Genomic DNA, 19,906 nt, shown 5'->3' on the forward strand with positions numbered 1-19,906 from the left:
CCAGTATGTAATTAATCTATGTACGGTGATTCACTTAGTGAATTGAGATTCTGAAATAATCAGTATTTCCTTAATTGAAAGAGATTTCCCGTAGCCTCAAATTCTCACAAAAATAGTACAATACATATTTATTTTTTACCAAAAAGAGTTTTTATATCATCATGTGCAAACTGAAACTGATGTGAAAGAAATCTACAAGGACATTTACTCTCAGATTAAAATGATAGTTAATGGATTACATTGACTCAAAACATGTAATACTATATATCACGTTTCACAAAACAGTGAATTATGAACAGTCCAAAACAAGAACCATAGAGCAATCGATTTATTAAAAGTTCAGTTTCCCATTTGTCAAGAGAGTCATTCACAGTCAACAGGCTTTAAACTTACAATCATCCCTTTTTATTCAGAATTTCTGTTGGCTGAAATGAGTGATCATCTTTCTGAGGAGGAGTGGTGAACACATTCAGGTAAACCTTGTGGACTGGAACAGCAGGGATAGCACAGCTGGGGTTTCAAGAAGTCTTCAACTTTTGTCCAGTGGTGTGATCCCCCTGATCGCTTGAAGCGTCAATCTGCCAGTGAACCAAAATAAAGAAAGAAAAAAAAAAAGTTATTCTGGGCGTAAAATGAAGAATTTTACATGAAGCAGGTACTGAATGAAAGCAAAACTCAAAAATTACAATAAAAATGAGCTTGTGACTTATCCATGATGCAATTTGTTTTTATTCAGGCAGAGACGTTTTCATAAAGCCCAACTTTCTGTTGCTTACTGCATGTGCCATCACTATCTCTAGTAATACTGGCAAATACAAAAAAATATGTTTGTGATTAAGATATGCTTTGAGAAATAAAGCAAAGAGCAGAGATGTCATGCTCTCACCAGACACTGGTTCACTTAATCTAACAGAGTCACTTCCTGTCCTATATTGGTTTCTGCAAGAACTATGCAGGTTTAATGAACTTGCAAAAACTGAAAGAACTCCTCACAGGTACTTTTAAGACAGAAACTTTTACTTTTGATGTACCTGTACATCAAATAGCAAGTGGTAGTTCATTCAACACCCCTTGCCGTTTGCACTGGGTTTAAAGTGAAAGAAAGGTTTTACCCCCAGAAAACTTGCAAAGCCCGGTGTTTGGGTGCAGTCATTCATCCAGCGACCCGTCGTGTTTTTGAATTAAAAATGTTTAAAGCTGACAGGAAATTTGAAAATATCACTTGATAATTATGTGTTATTGAAAGATCGAAAGAGTTATACCTGAACACCAACTATACAGGCTTTAAAAAAAATGCAAACATTTTAAAAAGATCTAGATAAATAAACAATGCTTTAGCCTGGTGGGGGCACAAGTAAAGCCAAGGTTTTCTTCAACATCACAGGGACAGGATGTGATCCCAGTTTTGTTCAGTGTTTTCATAATTCGAGAAATAATTTCTAAAGAAATTATTCCCTCCCATTCCTTTTATTGCAATGATGGTCAAACATTTGATAGAAGTTAATTACATTTTTCATATTTTCTTCTTGGAACTGACATTCTTTACAGCTGATCACTGGACCTACCAGATTCCTGGAGCAGCTCGATCTCTATTGCCTCAGATAGCATTCCTCTTTCTTCTAATCGTTCCAGGAGTGACTTTAAAACTTGTTTCTGTCTCCTCTCTCGATCCTTTGCATTTCTGAGTTGTCGCTCCAGCTCCTCGATCCGTGCTTGAGCGTCAGATAGCTTTTTTTTTACTTGAGTTGGATCCAGAGCATAGTGATGATCCTACAGAAGGAAAGATTTGTTGACTGAAGCAACACTTTTGCCGTAAATTGCTGTGAACTGTTTATGTTTTAAGAAAGGAACAGTTTTAAAACTCTGAATCATTTTGGTTTACACTTCACATCCATGTTCTACTCTGCAAGTGAATCACATATAATCTAAATAATGTTGAATTTTGTAGATTTAAATGAAAAAAGTCTCAAAGCTTTTGTATGACACTTTACTTACAGAGACTGCTGGCTTTGGAGGTTCTGAACATTTGGGCGCCGGGATGGGATCCTTGATTGGTTCCAATGCACGCCTTGATGTCTTTGTTGACCTGGTTTTAATGGGCCTCTTCAGATTTGAAAACAGAGATATATTGGTGAGAAAAAATAAATAAAATTAGGTGGCAACCCAGGTAAATCGGTAAGAAATCTGTATGTACTAACCCTCTTTAGATGGTTTGGAAAAGATGCAAAAACAGAAGGGATAACACCTTCCCTCAATCGAACAGTTTGACCAGTTCTGTCAAAATCAGCTTGAGTAAAGTGATCACTACAGAGGACGGTTTTATTAGATGGCTTGAAGTCCAGTCTTCTGAATGCTAAAATCCAGGCTTTTCTGAGTCCAGGGTCTTTGGGGAACCTTTAAAATAAACAAATTCGTGAGAGATTTACTTCTAATTAGGGCAATAATTCGGTGAGTGTGTATAAAGTTAACAACGTGAAAGTATGTTTTGCTTGGCAACAACAATCAAAGCATATACCGTTAATGTTTTTGATAGTTGAAATTACATTAACAACGGCAGACAAGATTGAAATACAACAAACGTCAACTCACTGGTGAAAAGTTATCCCTCGATGTTTACTTAGAATGGTTCGTCTGTTTTTACAGCCATAAGCCGAACAGGATACAGGCATTTCTGGATGTGGTCACGTTTACAATAAAAGCTGCTCTAATCGCCTGCTGCCAACGTTGACCTACCTAAGATGGCGGACATGAAGACGTACGTCTGAACATTAGCAAATACGGTATCTACCCGTATTTATCTACGGTCAGGCAATTTTTGTAGCACAGTAGAAGTACAGTTGTACTGCTACGTTAAATCAAAAGTGAAGAAAATTTACTTATTATAAGTAAATACGGCAAACTCTCCGTAAAGCGACAGGACAACACTCACCACCACCTCAATGGCGTCTGAAGACCCCCCGAGCTCTAGAGGGCGCTGTGGTGTTACGGGAAGTGCCATGTTTGCGGAAGCTACGCTGTAGCAGCTAACCTGACAGTTTGTCATCTTTATCCGTGAATGTTGTGCTGAGCTGTCGTTTGAGATCCAAAATGAATTTACCGAAAGGACCAGATTCTCTGTGCTTCGATAAAGATGTTTTTATGAAGGTGAGAGTTTGTTAAACTCGCGTTGTATTAGAGGGCTATGGTTAGCACCTGCCAAGCAGTTTAGCATTAAACAGGACAAATGTCGATATTTGATGTTAACTGTTGATGTTTAAAGATTTATTTTTGATACGGTGTCCACAAATTTATACACATGCATTCGCCTGCGGTTTTAATTTCCAGTATCCGTTTTATTACAACCAGTATGTCTTAAGTAAAGGACTAAATATTCATGTTCTCAGGATCTCTTATATTTACTTTACCTTGCAGAAGTACCTACACCCCTTTAACTTTTACACTTCGTCACAGAATTTTATTTTATAGTCTTAAACACAGTTGTGCAACATTGTTTACAACTAGAAATCTCACACGTGTGACGTTCATTTGGCACAATCATTGTGAATTTATAAAAGCTAAGCTGAATCTGAGGCATAATTTGAACATTTATGTATTTTTCACGCAATTTAGCGAAGATGCTGCAGACACACCCCAAAAGACTTGCAGCTGTTATTACAGTAAAGATTGGCTCCATAATTGACTAAAGGGGAATGAAGACAAATGGATGCCACACAATTTGTAAAAGAAAAGCGTGTATCCATTTATTTCTGATTCACAAGTATGTGCTACTTACTTATAGTGTATTATATAAAATCCCACTGAAATACCATATAGTTTGAGATTTTTTGTATGAACAAAAGAAAACTTGGTTATTTTTTTATGATTATCTCTGTGCGTTGGAACTGCCACTCACATTTTCTTGTGTTGCCTCCAGGACGATTTTGACGTCGACCAATTTGTGGCCGAGTGTCGAAAGCAGGTCCAGCTGGAGGAGATGAGAGAAGACCTGGAGATGTACTACAAACTGCTGAAAACAGCCATGGTGGAGCTCATCAACAAGGATTATGCAGATTTTGTCAACCTCTCTACCAACCTGGCGAGTTGTTTTCAGTGTCACTACAATTCCATTTGAACCAATAAAACAATCACAGTAAATAATACAGATTGTCTTCATGCATAAACGTGGCATTAGAAAACGTTTAAACTCATTTGCATTTATTTCAAAGAAGGGAAATTAAACTTTATTTGGACCTCTCTCTCTCTGCCCTCATATCAATGTACACAGGCAATTTAACTTTCACAACCCGCTATATTTCCCAAATGATTTAAAAAAAACCTCCAACTAGAGTAGACCATATTTGTCATAACTCACAATTTGTTTACATCAAAAATAATTGTAATATATAAAATGTCGTTCAGCTATCACTTAATAGCAAGCAGTTATGCAAAGTGAGTCAATTCATCTCTCATTGGGTATCCAGGTGCCAGAATGATTGAATCAAGATCAATTGTCTTGGATTTCGGGTATCCAGCAGATGTCGCTATTGAGCAATAAATGGTTAGTTTCCGTGTCATTATCAGAATGTAAGAAACGCTCAGTGAAACATCATCATCTGACATTGTCCAAGCGTGTCTGAATGAACACAGGCTTCATCTGTTCCCCTCAATTGAGATCAGTAAAATGTTACATTCACTGTGTTCTCAAGAACTTCCTACAGCACTGATGCATTGTGAAGCGTCATCAGGCCCTGATTTATGCTCATCAGAGGCAATTAAGTTTGGAGACAAATTCTACGCCTTGAAATTAAGAATGGGTATTTCTATGTACAAGGCAATAAACTCACCTCACATAGATTATAGGCGTTATATGTGTTTCAAAGTAGATATTTCTTATTGTGAGTATTATTTCTCATCTCAGGTGGGAATGGACAAAGCCCTAAATCAGCTTTCGGTGCCACTGGGACAGTTACGAGAGGAGGTTATGGTATGAAGCCCTAAAGAAAAAAAACAAAACAATCTTAATAAGCTTTGATCTTTTCTTTGCTCTGTGTTTTCATACCAATTCAATTTTTTTTTCTCTCTCTCTCTGGCAGAGTCTGCGTTCCTGTGTGAGTGAGGTGATACAGGCCATCGACAACCAACTGTCCAAACAGGAAGACCTGCAGAAAAAAAAGGCTTGGATCTTTTTCCCAATATCTGATCTTTATTTGTGATGTAATACAGTCACCTGCTGTCTGCGGCAAACTGGGCAAATTCAGTTAGAAAAAAACTGAATTCTACTTCTCCACTGTTTAATTAGACAACAAAGTGGAGCGTCTCCGCTTTGTGAGGTGACCTGTCTTTGTTATTGCCCCTCAGGTGTGCGTGCTGAGGCTGATTCAGGTGGTCCGCTCGGTGGAGAAGATTGAGAAGATCCTCCACTCACAGAGCTCGAAGGACTCCAGTTCTCTGGAAATCAGCAGGTGGAAAACAGAACAGACTTTCCATTTGAACTTTTTTATTTTTTTTTTTAATTGATGAACAAAAGATGGTTCACACTTTACAAACAGCAGATGCCGTATAAAATGATACAAAGCTTCTTTTACAGAAATAATATTGATTCAGTATTAATTTCCTACTGACTTTGCGGAAGGCAAATAAGTGTTGGAGGTTAATATTTGCTCAGCTTGGTTATATGTTTATGTCCCCATGAGTGATCGTGTGTCTGTGTGTGTATGCATGAACAGCCCTTTGTTAGCGGGCCAGATCCTGGAGCGGATTGCAACAGAATTCAACCAGCTTCAGTTTCACGCTGTGCAAAGCAAAGGCATGCCCCTGCTCGACAAAGTCAGACCTGTAAGTGTCGAACGGTTAGCCGCAGAGACGATTGATAAACGAATAGCTTCTCTCCCACTTGATTGAATGACTTGATTCTCTTTTTACCTGTCCTGATTGCCCAGAAAAGCCTCGTTGTGTCTGTGTTGTACATTTTCATTGAAGTCGTATATAAAAAGACGAAGCAGTGGCGGCGTCTGTTTTTGACGCAGTTTGTTGTGTTCTGGCAGCGCATTGCGGGGATCACCTCTATGCTGCAGCAGTCGCTGGAGGGCCTGCTGATCGAGGGTCTGCAGACGTCCAACGTGGACATGGTGCGCCACTGCCTGAGGACGTACGCCACCATAGACAAAACCCGAGACGCAGAAGCGTTGGTGGGACAAGTGCTGGTTAAACCATACATGGACCAGGTACGCATCTTTGACGGTTTTTTGCTAGTTTATTTTCTTTTTTTCAGACGTGGTTTTGTGAAATTTTAGCTGGGCCACCTTTCTTCTTATCTAGGCCGTACAAGGAATACATGTGATTTTAGTCGAATGTATGACACAGCCAGAACTTTTTAGAAATTCCTGCAGCTCCTTAATGTTGCTGTTGGCCCCTAAGCAACCTCCCTGACCGGTTTCATTCACATCCCTTATCAGTTTTGCAGAAACACCCATTTTTCTGGTGACATAAAGTTTCCACCATTTTTTGTGTATTTGGTGATGACAACCTACTAGAAGAACTAAACTTTATGTGGGGTTGTGCATCCTGATGAAACATATTAGTCTTTGTTTTTTCAGTTGTTTTGTACAGGTTATACGTCTCGATAAGGGTGGAAACGGTTCTGAATTGACTTTTCTTTTAGTTTTGGGGGAGAAATCTTAACGGGTGTTAAACTTGCTGATGTGTTGATTTTTAATCCACTATTAGGATAAACCTGACTTTACCTTAATTTTATATTCTACACGGGAGCAGGCTGCACGATGCAAATGAAAAAAAAAGAAAGATTTTAGCAAAATCCTGAATATTTTGCTTGTAAGAACTAAAAATCGTTTGGCTTCTTCTCTTTCCAGGTTATAGTAGAAGAAGTTGTGAAGTCCAGTCCGAGCGGTCTTCAGCTGATGTTCTCCAGACTGTTGGACTTCGTTCCTCACCACTGCAGACTGCTCCGAGAGGTGACTGGAGGAGCTATATCCAGGTATTATTAATATTAGAATAAATTCAACATGAAGTCATTCTTTTTGTACTTTTTTTAAATACAAAATCAGATTAGCTAGTTGGCACTACTTGCTTTGCATCTTCTATTTTTTTTACAATCTAAAAAATACCACATACACTTGATGAAAACAAAAACTTGGTAAACTAGTGAAAACGGTTTTAATTTGGCCTTTTCCCCCCTCAGTGACAAGGCTGACACTGTGCCAGGTTATGACTTTCTGGTGAACTCTGTGTGGCCGGAGATGATCAAAGGAGTAGAGGAAAGGTTGGCTTACATCTTCAACCCTGGAAACCCCGATGTATTCTACGAGGTACCCAAATGTTTCTGGCACGTTGCTCAAATCGCTCTTTTTTACCAGAAGCTTGCCGTACTCTATGAACTCCAAGGTTTGATCTGCGCTTCTTGTCCCGTGTTTTAGCGCTACAGCGTTAGCATGGACTTCGTCCGGCGTTTCGAGCAGCAGTGCAGTTCTCAGGCCAGTGTGAAGAGACTGAGAGTTCATCCGTCGTACACCAGCTTCAACAACAAATGGAACCTGCCCGTCTACTTCCAGCTTCGGTAAATATGCCCCTAATTTGTTTAACGTTTTATTAATCCTGGAGATCTGTTACTGAATACACAACGCACTCACACACACCTAGTGTCGGGCTGTAAATCCAGGCTTTGTACAGCGCCGAGGGAAAATAAACTCTCTCGCTTTCAAACAAAGCTTTAAAAAAAAAAAGCGTTTTGCCTAAAATGAGTTTTTAGCATCCTGAAGGTGAATGTCAGACGGGAGCGAAGCAAACGGTTTAGGGTTTCTGTGCAAATGCTGCGTCATGAAAGGAGAAATGTTTTGCTGTAGCACTTTTTCCATCTCCTTGAAACACAAATCGTCACCTGAAATGTAATATCTCGAAGATGTGTACGGAGGTAACTTGATCTTGTATTATTTAACCCATTGAGTGAATCAGATCAATGAATAAGCTTTGTCCACCTCCTCCAGTTACACTGAGAACAAACATCTCTAAGTTACTTTTCAGGCTCCCAAATCCTTGAACACAAGAACGATGGAAAATTCTGTTTTCCCCTGATTTTGACAAGAAATTCAGTGAAAGTGTCTCTGCGCTTTTAGTTTTCTCCAAATGTCATGTAAAAATAGATAAACATCAACCGCATGGCTTTCACAACATAAGGATTTCATGTCAGTCGATGTCAGTATTTTTTGGATTGGCTTTTGTTTTAAGTACAGCTAAAGTAAAGGGGCCACACCACACTTTTTAAAAAATTGTTTGTAATTTGTGGTTTTAACGCGATCGAATGTGAAAAAGTGACATGAAACCTGGAAAGTTCGTTCGTTTTACTTTGTTGTATCGACCTCAGAAGCTAAGAAGATGGACTCATTGCTTATTAGATAAAATTTTTTTAAAGTGAAATAATTGATTTCAGGGATTTCTTTTCAATTCTTACTAAATTGATGATCATTTTTGAGGGGAATACATTTTTGCGGAGAGGAGTGCATGTGAAAATCAGAGTTTTGGGTCCAAGTGAAAATTCTGCTAAGTGTGTAATTTGTTAAATTGACGTTTCTTTGCTTTTTCGGGCCCAGAGAGACAGACTGAGATTAAAATAACGGCCTGTCAGCGTTCTCTGTCGATAAAGACAACTTGGCAGGCGCTCACCACACGAACAAAACCCGCTTTTACCGGAATCTGGGAAACGACTTCTGGCCGATGGTCTCACCGTGACGAGTGACTCATAACAAAATGTCAATTGAGAATGTGTGTCAGCACATTGCTGAACGTTGCTCACTGCTATGACGGTAGACCTTGGAAGAATGGCTGCTGGTGAGGTTGGGGAAAAAGTACAGAAGTCCTCCCGCCCCCCCCTCTCCCCCAGCCCCCACACAGAAACACACGATAAAACACACGATGTGCAGGTTCATCTCTGCACGTCAGAGCAAAGATCAGGCCGCCTGTCCACATTTCACAACCCAAACCCTCCGTGGCTAAGCTTTTCCGGGAAGTCAAAAAATGTCCACGCACGTGTTGTTGAGCGTTTTCGAATCCGTGCTGGCGCAAACGTTGAGCTCGTAACATTTTGTCCTTCCGTACTCTGAATATTTTCCTCCGTTTTTCAGGTACAAAGAGATTGCCGGGCGCCTGGAGAACACCATAGGAGACGGATTAGAAGCAGCGCCAGGTGGGGAGTTCATTCCCAAACGTTTAAACGTCGGTGTTTGCCGCACGCATTTCCCCACAACGCCCTTGTGTTTCTGTTTCTGCTCCTTTCCAGCTGGCAGTTCGTTCCACCTGCAGGTGTCTGAGGTGTTGTGGTCCTGCTTGGTGAGGTGCTGGTCGGACAAGGTCTACCTGTCGCCTTTGGCTCATCGCTTCTGGAAGCTGACTCTGCAGCTGTACTCGCGATATGCCAAGTTTCTGGATGAGGTAAAAGCCAAATGCGGAAGTGAAACCGGAGCGAGAAGAGCAACCCGGTCCAGGCTTTACCTAACTGAGCCAATCCCCGCAGGCGCTGACTAAAACCTCGACCATCGAGGCGCCGAAGGAGCCGACCAGACCCCTGCCGAGCTCGGCCTCTTCCACTTCCAGCCGAACGTCCCTGGACGAAGGCGGCAGCGAGGGCGGCTGCCCGGCAGCTCTGTCCACCAAACAGCTGGTTTTCATCGCAGCTGACGTTCAGAAGCTGCAGGAGAAGGTGTGTGCCCACACGGTCTGGACGCAGAACCACAAGAATGGAGGCACTGAGATGGTGCCTCCATTACACATCATCTGGTTGTGGTGTTTGCTTTTCCTTTGTTGGTATTCCAATCTGTTTTGTAACATTACAACCCCAAACTTCAATGTAGTTTTTTTTTTGTTTTGTTTTCTGTGTCTTCTGTCTTTTAGATCCCAGAGTTGTCAGAGACGGTCAGACAGCGTTTGGATGCTATCGGGATCAAAAACTTTGCAGTTGTAGAAGGTAAGCACACTGGGAGCAGGTTTTTTTTATTTATTTGCTTTCTTGTCAGAATACCTACCCATGTAATTAACTATTATGTTTTTATGCTCACGAATTATGGAGATGATCAGAAAAATCCTCAAATCTCACATGTTTTGTTTCTCATTTTTGTGAACATTTTAAGTTGCGCTCCTTCCAGTTGATTCTTTTTTAAAACGAGACCGCTTATGATACCAATCAAATAGATCTTTAATTGATACTATTTATAAGATACATGAGCAAAAACTAAGAGAGATTACTTGTCAAAGCTTATATGAAATGACTCACTGAATGTGAGGGGAAAAAAATCAATGCACTTTATTTGAAGGGGTGTGCATAAGACTGACATGACACTGTCATAAACATGACATAACATCTGTCATGAACATAAAGAAGTCTTTATGAATGTTTATGACAGTTGTCATGAAGTGTCATTCGGTAAATAATGACGCTTTTAATGCAAAGTTGCTCTAAAAGTTGCATTAAAAGTTCATTAAAAGTGCCAACTTTGCATTAAATTGTCATTATTTACAAAATTATGCAAAGTTGGCATTTTTAATGGACTTTCAGTGCAACTTTTCGAGCAACTTTGCATTAAAAGCGTCATTATTTACCGATGCGGAAACTATAAATAAATAAAACAGGCAGGAGTTGATGATGATGTTCGTTCTCTATAAATTCTTTCGTTGCCGCTTCCTGGACTCTTACAAGCGTTCTGTCTGGCAGATGCCCTCGCAGACTCCAGGGTTCGCCTATCCAGCAGCATCCCGTCTCTGAACACCAGGATGACGCAGCATCTGACCGAACGCTCCTGCCGCTTCCTGAAGAGCGCCTCTGAGGTCCCGCGACTCTACCGCAGGACCAATAAAGTAGGTGGATCTTTCCTCTCCCCCACATATTATCAGCTCACACTTTTAATCTCTTAGAGTATTTTTGCCTTTTTGTTCCCGACGACTCTTTCCGTGTGAAGGACCTACCAGTTCGAGCATCGGCATACATGGACAACGCTTTACAGCCATTACACCAGCTGCTAGCAGACTCCACAGGGCTGGTCAACCCCCAAACGGCACAGGAATGGCTAAGAGTTACACTGTCTGACTGCACACAGAAGTAAGTCTCAAATATACATTCGTGAAACTGAAATAACCCAAAGAGGTTGTGATGCTACTGGAAAGAACGTCCTGTGCACTGAATTTGGTCTTTTGGTTAAAACTCTTCTCCTTCTCTTTTTGCAGGTACTATGAGACCATCTCAGAAGTGCTGAGCTCGGTGAAAAAGATGGAAGACAGTCTGAAGCGTTTAAAGCAAGCCAGAAAAGGTGCAAGCGCCGCTGTCACAACAGGAACAAACGGCGGGCCGACGGACGACAGCAAGATCCGTCTTCAGCTGGCGTTGGATGTGGAATATCTGGGCGAACAGGTACGTGTCGCGTTAATACACAAATGGACACAATCAAAGCTCAAAGCGCCTCGTAAAGTAGCAGGCGTTTTAGTTTTACGTGTCATTTCTCCGTTTGATTTTGTCTCAGATTCAGAAAATGGGCCTCCGGCCCAGTGACATCTCCATGTTCTCCACCCTGATGGAGCTCGTGAAAGAAGCCCGGGACCTCGCCGAACAGAACCAGTAGACCATCCGCTCCCAAGCCAACGGGGATTTCTCTGCACACCTTCAGATCTTTCTAAGAAATGAAAGTTTTGTCCACGACGACACGAGGAGGAAAGAGAACTGACTTTATGAAATCATCGTCCGAATCACTGAGCCGTCGCGATGCAACCAACGACCAGGCTCCATCTGTTACTATGGGATCATATGCTACTGTGTAGCGTATCCTCGTTGTAAAAACTGCTTTATTGATCACCTCTTGGGGTTTGAATGTTTCTAATAGATCCACATTTTATTTTTAAAGAGTAAACTCAGTAACAGCATGTTTATTTAATTTTTTAAATGCCTTACATATAAAAAAAATTGTGTTAATGTGGAATATGTACAGATTCAAACTAAGGTTGCAGAATCAAAATTAAGAGCTTGGGAATAAAGTAAAAGGCTTTATATCATCTGTGTCTTTATTTACAGATGATTCGGTAGCTACATGTGATCCTGAACAGGTTGTTTATTTCTGTTGTGTTTTTTTTTCTAACAATCTATTAAAAAGGGCAACTCTGGGAACAATTGTTTTGTCTCATTTAATAAAGGGATAAGATTAGGTTAATTTACAGGACCATTAAAAAATTTTTTCAGTCCTTTTACTGAAAAAATATTTAGATTTTTTTAAAGATTCAGTAACAGTTTTTCTGGTAATTTGATAATTCTTTGGATCATAATTCCAAATCCAGTTTTCAGTTTTCTGGCAGAAACCACAAGATACTCATTAAAAATGTTTTTTTTAAGGTGTTCATGAGGCGATGCACCCAGTCAAAGCCTCCATTGCAACTGAAAGAATCAAGCCCACAGCACCATACATCCTCTACAATGCTTAACAGTGGGAATGGAGCATTTTTACACCAGGCCCTCAGAGTATTTTACAGAAAAGCTCAATTTTGTCTCAGCTGATCAAATCATTTGCATTTAAATGGTAGGAGTGGAAAATACCTACCATCATACCTGACTGTTTGATGTCTTATTTTTAAACTCTGCTTTTGTTTTGCTTGCTCCTTTATCACCGCATTGCTGATTAAAATAAAATTTAACTTGGGTCCTTCGGTAGGAGGTTGAGATGAGCAGCCAAACTCTTGTTTGCCATTTTTTGACTTTCCCAAATGGCATTTTCTTTTATATTTCCTATTTCAAAAAGCATCCACACAACCCATTCATCTGGAATGTTTTATTTATACAATCACAGGCAAACAAAAATAAACTCTTTATTACAATATAAGAAGTTATTCATTTCATTCTACTTTACCAAGCCTACTGAAAGGTTTTGTAGAGAACATCATGAAAATATTACAAAAAAAGGATGGGAAGTTTTAAACTAGTTGACTGTAAAGAAGTCTATCCATAAATACTACAATGAGACCTCCAGTGATTCCAGTAACTTTCTGTGTGCTGATCTTGAGTAACCATAACACTGTTTAATGCTGAAAGAGACAAAGCCGTAGCTTCATCTGTCCTCTATGCCATCTGGTCATTTCTTTCAGACGCAGCAGCACTTTGACGGTCTGGTCATCTTCTGTTCAGAATCAAACAGTTTTAGAGGGTAGGGTTGGTAATCTTTCCCAGCAGCAGGATCGATTCGTAATGCTCCTCTATAACGGAGAAAAAGAACGGTCTGTTGATGGACAGCCTCAGAGCGACGCCTGCCTCTGTAGGCCCGGCCTGAGGTTCTGCAGCTTCCCCTGACATCTCAAACATCACGTTGTTCATGGCCTGACAGAAAAAAAAACAAAAAACAGAGCTATTAATGACACAAACTGTGGCCGTTTTTTTTTCTTACATGACCACAAGATCAGTTCATCTGGTTTACCTCGTCTACGGAGAAAGGGCTGGTGTTGCTGAGGCGGCTGAACTCGGCCTGGGAGCCCAAGAGCGTGGGCCCCAGACGGCGATTCATGGTGGACAGCAGGTCATGGATGTCAATCACAGAAGACAGGGAGAACTTAGGGAGGGACAGCTCCAACAAACTAAGAACCAAAAAAAGGAGAAAAACTGAAATTTCTAAAACCAAAATGGGAATCGTTTTATTCTTTCTCTATCGTCCAGAAAACTGAGGCTAGTAAAACTGTATGATGTCAGAAAAGATGTTAGAATGAAATCTTTTCTGAACTTTAATGCCCAAGTTCAGTTTCCAATGTGGCTGCTACTCATACAAAACAATAACTTTTAATGTTAGAAACTATTTGTGCTTGTGATGGTTGGTTTGTCATTAAACAAAGAAAATGAACAACCTCAGTTTATATATTAAGTGTTTAAATGCATAAAACAGGAGGAAATAATTATCTTTCTACATAGTAGCTAGCCACAACATGTGTAGTGCCTATAGTGCGTTATTATTGGTTACGTGACAAGCTCCTGCAACCTGAGCCACCAGTCCTCCTATACTAGAAAGTCCCACTTATTTTAGACTTGGTACAAATCTTCTAACTTCTGTACTAGGGTTAGGGTTAGAAGATTTTTGTTTTTTCTAATGCAACAAGAAAGTAGCCTGAAATCGAAATTCCACCTGAGAGCGTCAGATGTTGTCAAGCAGTGTTCGGTTTGATCAGTGATGTGACCGCCATGCATGAAACTTTGCAAAGCTATTTATGAGCGCTTGTGGCAGTTTGTTTTTTTTCTTAAACCAGCGGCAGACAATGTTGTGCAACCTCTGTTAATGAACATGTTCCTTTAGTGCTTGAATGCATGAACGAGAAACAAATATTGCTATTTTGCATCTTGTGTTAAAACACCACAACAACTAGCAAATTCACTTGATTTTCCAATTTTTTAGCTAGAATACGCTCAATTTGTGTGAGCCAGAGACAAATATCTTCACAGCCTCTGGTTGAAAGGTACAGCTGATCTCTGGCTGAATTGGATACAAACTCTCAGTCAGGCGCGGACCTATAGGGGGGGCTGGGTGGGCGGCTGGTTACATTTATATTTCAACTGTCTTGGACTGCTGACGTGTGCGACAAAAATATTTTCAGTCTGTCCGATCGACTCTGAAGGGATTAATTAATAACTCTCTTTACAGAAACCTTGTCTCACCCTTCCTGGAGGTTCTTGTGCCAGCCACCCATGAAGCTGGTGAGCAGTTTGTTCTCTACGTGACCGAGCGTCGTTCCTTCGTGAGGTAGAATGAGCAACATGTGGCTCTGTTTACTGAGAGGCAGCTTCACAACAGTGCACCTATTCACCTTCAATAAAACACACAGCGGAGAAGTCAAAACCTGATGTACTGTTGGGCCGTGAATGTAAGGAACAAAAGAAAACAGAATAGGAGAAAGCTGTACCGTGTCATTCAGGTAGTGGTAGTTATAAGTGCGCGTCATGGTTGAAGTCGTCACTTTTGTCGCTTCGTCCACATGAAACTCTTCCATGGAGATCTTATCTGGTCGGAAAGCTGCCATCCAGTTGCCTAAACAGACACAAGCAGAGAGCAAATGTCAAGTTTTATCCTTAAGTTGCTCTTGTGGTTGGTTTGGAAAGCCAGAGCTCGTGCCTTTGAAGCTGAAGGATGAGAGGAAGAGGAAGTTGCTGCTTGGGTTCAGGCCTTTGAAGACATTCGTCAATTTCCCGTCCGACGTTTTCTCCACAAAGCTGTTCACCAGGGTTTGCACCTCCTCGTGCTTGGAGAAGTCCACGCCTCGGATAAACGATTTGTCGGAGAAGTCTCGTGTTCCCTGAATGAAGTCTCTAGATAGCTGAGCGTCGCTCCTGGCGAAGGCCCAGACCCGAGTGGTGATTTCATCTCCAGACCCATCGTCCACCAGAGAGTTAATGACTTGCAGTGTACTGAGGATCTTATGTCCGTCTACTAAAGACACACAGTCCTCTCTGTCGGTGCCGCTACTGAGCAATAGAAACTCCTAGAACAAAAACAAAAGATTGATAATGAGCAAAGGATGAACATTTGCGATGGTAAGGTCAGTAAGTTGTGCTTTCCATAAATAAAATCAAAGTAGAGCTCAAAAACTAGCAAATCGAAGGCATGCACCTGAAACGAGCGTGCAGTCTTCTTAGAAGCTCCGAGGTAGAAGGCAGCAAGTGACCCATATGTGTTGACCGGAGAGAAGACGGTGTTGTTCTGTTTTCTGCTGAGGGCATGGTACATCCTCAGACCCAGGGGGTTCAGCAGGCCAGCCAGGACTGCCGTCCTCACTGTCATGTTCTGCGTCTGTGCATCCAGGCTTGACCGGTCCCTGCTGTCAGGGGTCAAAACCTCAACATCCAGGGTCTCCACGGCGACGGTTTCGAGAGGCTTCACGGCGGAGCCCTGAAGAGTCTCACAGCTGACATTGTCGACTGCAAAAAGGTGGAAGGGGTGAATGTAGACGCGGTTGGCTTGGCTTCCGGAGATCCAGCAACACGCCAGGGCCGCTAGAAGAAGTGGTTGTAGCTTCTGCATTTTATCTTCTGTTGCTAAGACGGTTTTCTCTCTGTGGGTAAACACAGATACATTATTCAGTATTAAAAGTAACTTACTGCTTTATTTCACGAACCGCCGTCTCTGCCCCTCAGAACATTGGGGTTTGAGGTTATCTCTCACGGTTACAGGATCATGAAAACAGCTTTCATCACTAATCTGGTTGCGTCTGGTTTTGGTTGTCTGAGAGGTCAGCTGGAAAGGGAGGCTCACTGATCGCAGGCAGAGATAATACACACAGGAGAGGATTGGGGGAAAATCCACAGTAGACTCAACAATTCAATCGCGAGCTTAAAGGGAATGAAGTTAATCAGACAATCATGCTAAATTCTAATGGGAAATGTTTTTAGTAAATCGGTAAAAATGTTCAAACTGTCCAGTAACAAATTTGAATGTGTGGACTGATGGACTCTTGTGGGATTTAAGCAAACATATGGTCTGTTATGCAGCACACACCACGGCCTTGGTTTCTGATCAATACGACTGGCGACTAAATGTTTGTTTATTATTGAGAAAACTCCTGAGCTGCAATGACCTCTGTCAAAAACAAAGACAGATAATCTTTATTGTCTCTCCCAAAGGTGACAGAAGTTTTCTTTTAACAGGAAACAGACTGCAGAACTTTAGCAGTTCTTTAATTAAAATGTGGTTCTCAATTTTTTTTTTGTACTGAACCATCAAACGAAACTCGGTTACCGAGTTGACATTTGCAAAGGCAAAGATTTTTCGTAATTTTTCAGCTTTCTAATGCACTTCTTTAGTTAATCTCAAAAAGACAAAACTGACTCTTACCTCGTGTGTCCGCAGTGACTGAGTGAGGTTCAGAATGAGGATCCCAGATCTCTGCTCCTTTACTTAAGTCCAGCTGGTCAGCAGCGGTGGTTACACATTAACCAAAGATAAACTGAGTCAGGGGCTTTACTGTCATGAGTCACAGTTCGCCTTGTGTTGATGAACAACTGCTATAGATTAATGGTTTGTTTTGACAGAAAGGGGAAAAAGAGGAAGAAAAGCTTAACTTCCATAAAAGTACAGCAGGAAGTTTAAGAACCTCTGAAATTGTGTGTATTTTTTTTTCTTTGTAATGTTGTCTGACTGAAAAATTACCGTATAATGGGAATGTTTATTTCCGGAAGGATTGTGGTAATTATGACTTGAGTCTACAAGTCATACCAATGTCAAAGAGTTCACCAAACAATGACCAAAAGTGAAAACAAACCAGATTTCCTTAAACATGGCCATTGAGGTTTTGATAAATCAATGTTTCTTTTCTGGTTAATACTTTTTCACAGCTCTGCATCTACGCTGAACTTATTAGAAGTTTGCACCTCAGAAAACAGATCCTTTATTTTATAGAGAAACTCAGAAATTTGGTTCCCTCATGGGAGGATATGAGGGAACCAAATTTTAGGTGAGTACCAAGGTGATGCAGACAAACAAAAGTCCTGGGAAAAAAGCTAATAGTAGTCATGTGTTCCGCTTTGCACTTTGTTACGCAATGTTAAGCTGTATTACACTATTAGAGTCATCATCTCCGGTGTTTAGGTGGAAAACCTGCACCTGTTTCAACAAGGCCAGTTTTATTTCCTTATCCTGTCTGCTGTTTTACAGCTCTTCTTTAATCTCCTGTAAATATTCTGACTGTTACAATGAGTGCAGGCACCACAAAAAGAAATTTATTAAGGAAAATGAAGAATAGCATGATTTTTTTTTTTTACTTCCTCTGTAGCTGACAACAAGGTGTTGCAGTTTTATTAACGAGTTAAGTGCGTAGGTGAGATATTACTGCTGAATTATTCTAGTCTGTCTTCATTTTAATTTGGAGTTTAACTTATTTTTGACATCATCTCTAAGAGACAGTCAGATAACTTCCTCGTCCTAAGGAGTTTGTGAAATGGTCGTATTTATATTTATGTTTTTACACTGAAATTTGTAGAACAAGTGTAATTATTAGATTTTAAAGAGTAGAAATGGGGGAAAAAATGTGATTATTTAGAATTTAACATAACAACATCCCAATTAAAGTAAAGACAAAAGTGTGAAAAACCATTAAAAATATGCAATAAAGGAAAATTATTTTACAAATCTTGCCAACTTTTAAGTTATGCTAATAATTTGGATGATGTTAACTTTACTGAATATATCTCTTAGTACATTTTCAGTTTTGATCTCAAACACTGCATGCGCTTTAGAATCTATCCAGTCTGTCTATCATTCATCTAAAACACAAAATAAGTGTGTTATTATGAGACTGTATGTTTATAGGAGTCTTTACATCCAGATAAATTTGCCTTCAAGCTGTCTATAATTCTATTTAACTTGTTGGGCGAAACAGAAAGTGTACTGTATGTACTTTCAGCCTTATTAATATATAATATTTATGTTGTAGATGTCTCATTACCGTACTTTATGATAAAGTCATAAAGTAATGTATTACTTTACTATCTGTTTGTTTTTAAGGTTTACAGACCCCACATGAAATCCTAAACACGTCCTGAAGCATCGGGTGAACCATCATCATTTATTATATTTAATCAACTGTGTGTTTCTCATATGTATATGTTACTGGGTGATATTTCACTCAAACATTTGGTGACATCAGAAGCTTTATGGGTGCAGTAACCAGTCAGTTGTTGAGCATATAAGCAGCAGAGATCAGGAGATGAAGCAGACTGAGAGTTGGGGAAACAGGTTCACCATGAGAGCTCTCGTGATTCTTTGCGTTGTGCTCATCACACAGGGAGTGCAAGGTATGATTCTGTTAAACTTAATCATTTTATTATGTTTTTTTAACACTTAGAACATCAGTTTATAAGCACTATCGAGTGTAAATCCAAGCAACATTTTAGATTTTAGATTATCACCCCTTCCTCGATTAACACAATGTGTTTTAAAATCCTTCAGGTTGGACGTCTCCAGCAGTATATTCCACTACAGAAGGTAATTGAGCATCATTTAATGTCAATCCAAACAACATGTTTTCAGATGATTACTTTTACCTCAACTAATGCAGCATTTCTTAAGATCTTCCAGATTGGATAACTGACCAGGTGGATTATCCAGCAGCAGAGGACTGAACATTACTTAGTTTGAAAATATTCTCATCCTGCAGGTTTCCAAACTGGTGGTTTCATTAGCTTTATTTTCACTGTCAATCTATTACTACTGCTATTTACAGCCTCAACTATCCAAATGAAAATCCAAACAAAGTACACCTGCATGGTACATCAGACCCGGCAATCGGGTTATTCGTTTGGAGTTGTTCATAAAGACATAGGTTACCATTTTAACAACAATTGTTTTCTGTTCACTTGTAGATTATTATTCCTGCAAAAACAAATGTGGTGGCTATGCTTGGTCCTGTGCTTGCATTGATGATTGTGAAACCTACGGGAGTTGCTGTTACGATTACTCAAGTAAGCAGTGATGCAATGTAACAAAATGCACTTGTGTGGGGTGTTCAACCTCACAGAAATGTCTTTGTTTCACTTAACAGACAAAATATGATTTTATGCGCAAATGATTGTATTTTAAAGGCTCAAGTGAAAAAACGTGATTCACAACATGATTACAAAATGACAAATTTTAAGTAGAGCAAACACTTTTCCAAATTAAACATTTCACCAGAACCTTCAGAAACTAATACTTACAATAATAGATATATGTCAGAACAGGGTAAAAGCTTCTAGATACAGCATAGTGTGTTTGCTGAAATACAATCAAAAACATTTATTAATGACTATTACAGTATTAATCTCTTTTCTTGCATATTTTCATCTGCAGCAACAAGCTTGATCAATTTTTAACATGATTCAAGGCATTTAGTTGTAATTAAAAGATTCTTAAAAACTTATTGGTTGAAGTAGCATTCACAT

At 40.0% G+C, this 19,906-nt stretch overlaps 3 protein-coding genes and 1 long non-coding RNA gene across 6 annotated transcripts; 2 read left to right on the forward strand and 2 right to left on the reverse strand.

Annotated features, from left to right (window-relative positions):
* Nucleotides 1-313: 313 nt before the first annotated feature.
* On the reverse strand, nt 314-3,016 carry LOC103476744 (THAP domain-containing protein 6-like). 2 transcript variants are annotated; one of them, XM_008429280.2, is made up of 6 exons: nt 2,930-3,016; nt 2,590-2,733; nt 2,199-2,394; nt 1,996-2,103; nt 1,566-1,770; nt 314-578 (listed from the first exon to the last, which is right to left on the reverse strand). In XM_008429280.2, the coding sequence occupies exons 2-6, from the start codon at nt 2,667-2,669 to the stop codon at nt 574-576; spliced, it is 594 nt and encodes a 197-aa protein (XP_008427502.1). In that variant the 5' UTR covers nt 2,670-2,733; nt 2,930-3,016; the 3' UTR covers nt 314-573. The 2 variants fall into 2 exon arrangements, with proteins under 2 accessions (XP_008427502.1, XP_017164690.1); XM_017309201.2 differs by lacking the exon at nt 2,930-3,016 and having other exon boundaries at nt 2,590-2,918.
* On the forward strand, nt 3,005-12,139 carry cog2 (component of oligomeric golgi complex 2). Of its 2 annotated transcripts, none has more exons than XM_008429277.3 (18): nt 3,005-3,144; nt 3,914-4,075; nt 4,898-4,963; nt 5,073-5,153; nt 5,338-5,441; nt 5,706-5,814; nt 6,024-6,203; nt 6,849-6,973; nt 7,178-7,304; nt 7,413-7,552; nt 9,114-9,175; nt 9,269-9,420; nt 9,503-9,688; nt 9,880-9,952; nt 10,697-10,839; nt 10,941-11,080; nt 11,206-11,389; nt 11,499-12,139. In XM_008429277.3, exons 1-18 carry the CDS (start codon nt 3,088-3,090, stop codon nt 11,595-11,597), a joined length of 2,190 nt encoding a protein of 729 aa, XP_008427499.1. In that variant the 5' UTR covers nt 3,005-3,087; the 3' UTR covers nt 11,598-12,139. The 2 variants fall into 2 exon arrangements, with proteins under 2 accessions (XP_008427499.1, XP_017164689.1); XM_017309200.2 differs by lacking the exon at nt 3,005-3,144 and adding an exon at nt 4,461-4,537 and having other exon boundaries at nt 3,999-4,075.
* A 637-nt stretch (nt 12,140-12,776) lies between these two features.
* On the reverse strand, nt 12,777-16,949 carry agt (angiotensinogen). The gene is made up of 7 exons (XM_008429281.2): nt 16,824-16,949; nt 15,603-16,044; nt 15,108-15,474; nt 14,899-15,023; nt 14,654-14,802; nt 13,431-13,587; nt 12,777-13,333 (listed from the first exon to the last, which is right to left on the reverse strand). Exons 2-7 carry the CDS (start codon nt 16,011-16,013, stop codon nt 13,157-13,159), a joined length of 1,386 nt encoding a protein of 461 aa, XP_008427503.1. The 5' UTR covers nt 16,014-16,044; nt 16,824-16,949; the 3' UTR covers nt 12,777-13,156.
* A 1,339-nt stretch (nt 16,950-18,288) lies between these two features.
* Nucleotides 18,289-19,435, forward strand: LOC145555039 (uncharacterized). Its single transcript, XR_014091093.1, has 3 exons — nt 18,289-18,781; nt 18,936-18,971; nt 19,349-19,435. It is a non-coding gene; the product is annotated as an uncharacterized LOC145555039 (long non-coding RNA).
* Nucleotides 19,436-19,906: the final 471 nt, after the last annotated feature.

This window comes from Poecilia reticulata, chromosome 15 (genome assembly GCF_904066995.2).
Source record: "Poecilia reticulata chromosome 15, P_reticulata-male-v2, whole genome shotgun sequence".
In the NCBI taxonomy this organism is placed as follows: Eukaryota; Metazoa; Chordata; class Actinopteri; order Cyprinodontiformes; family Poeciliidae; genus Poecilia; species Poecilia reticulata.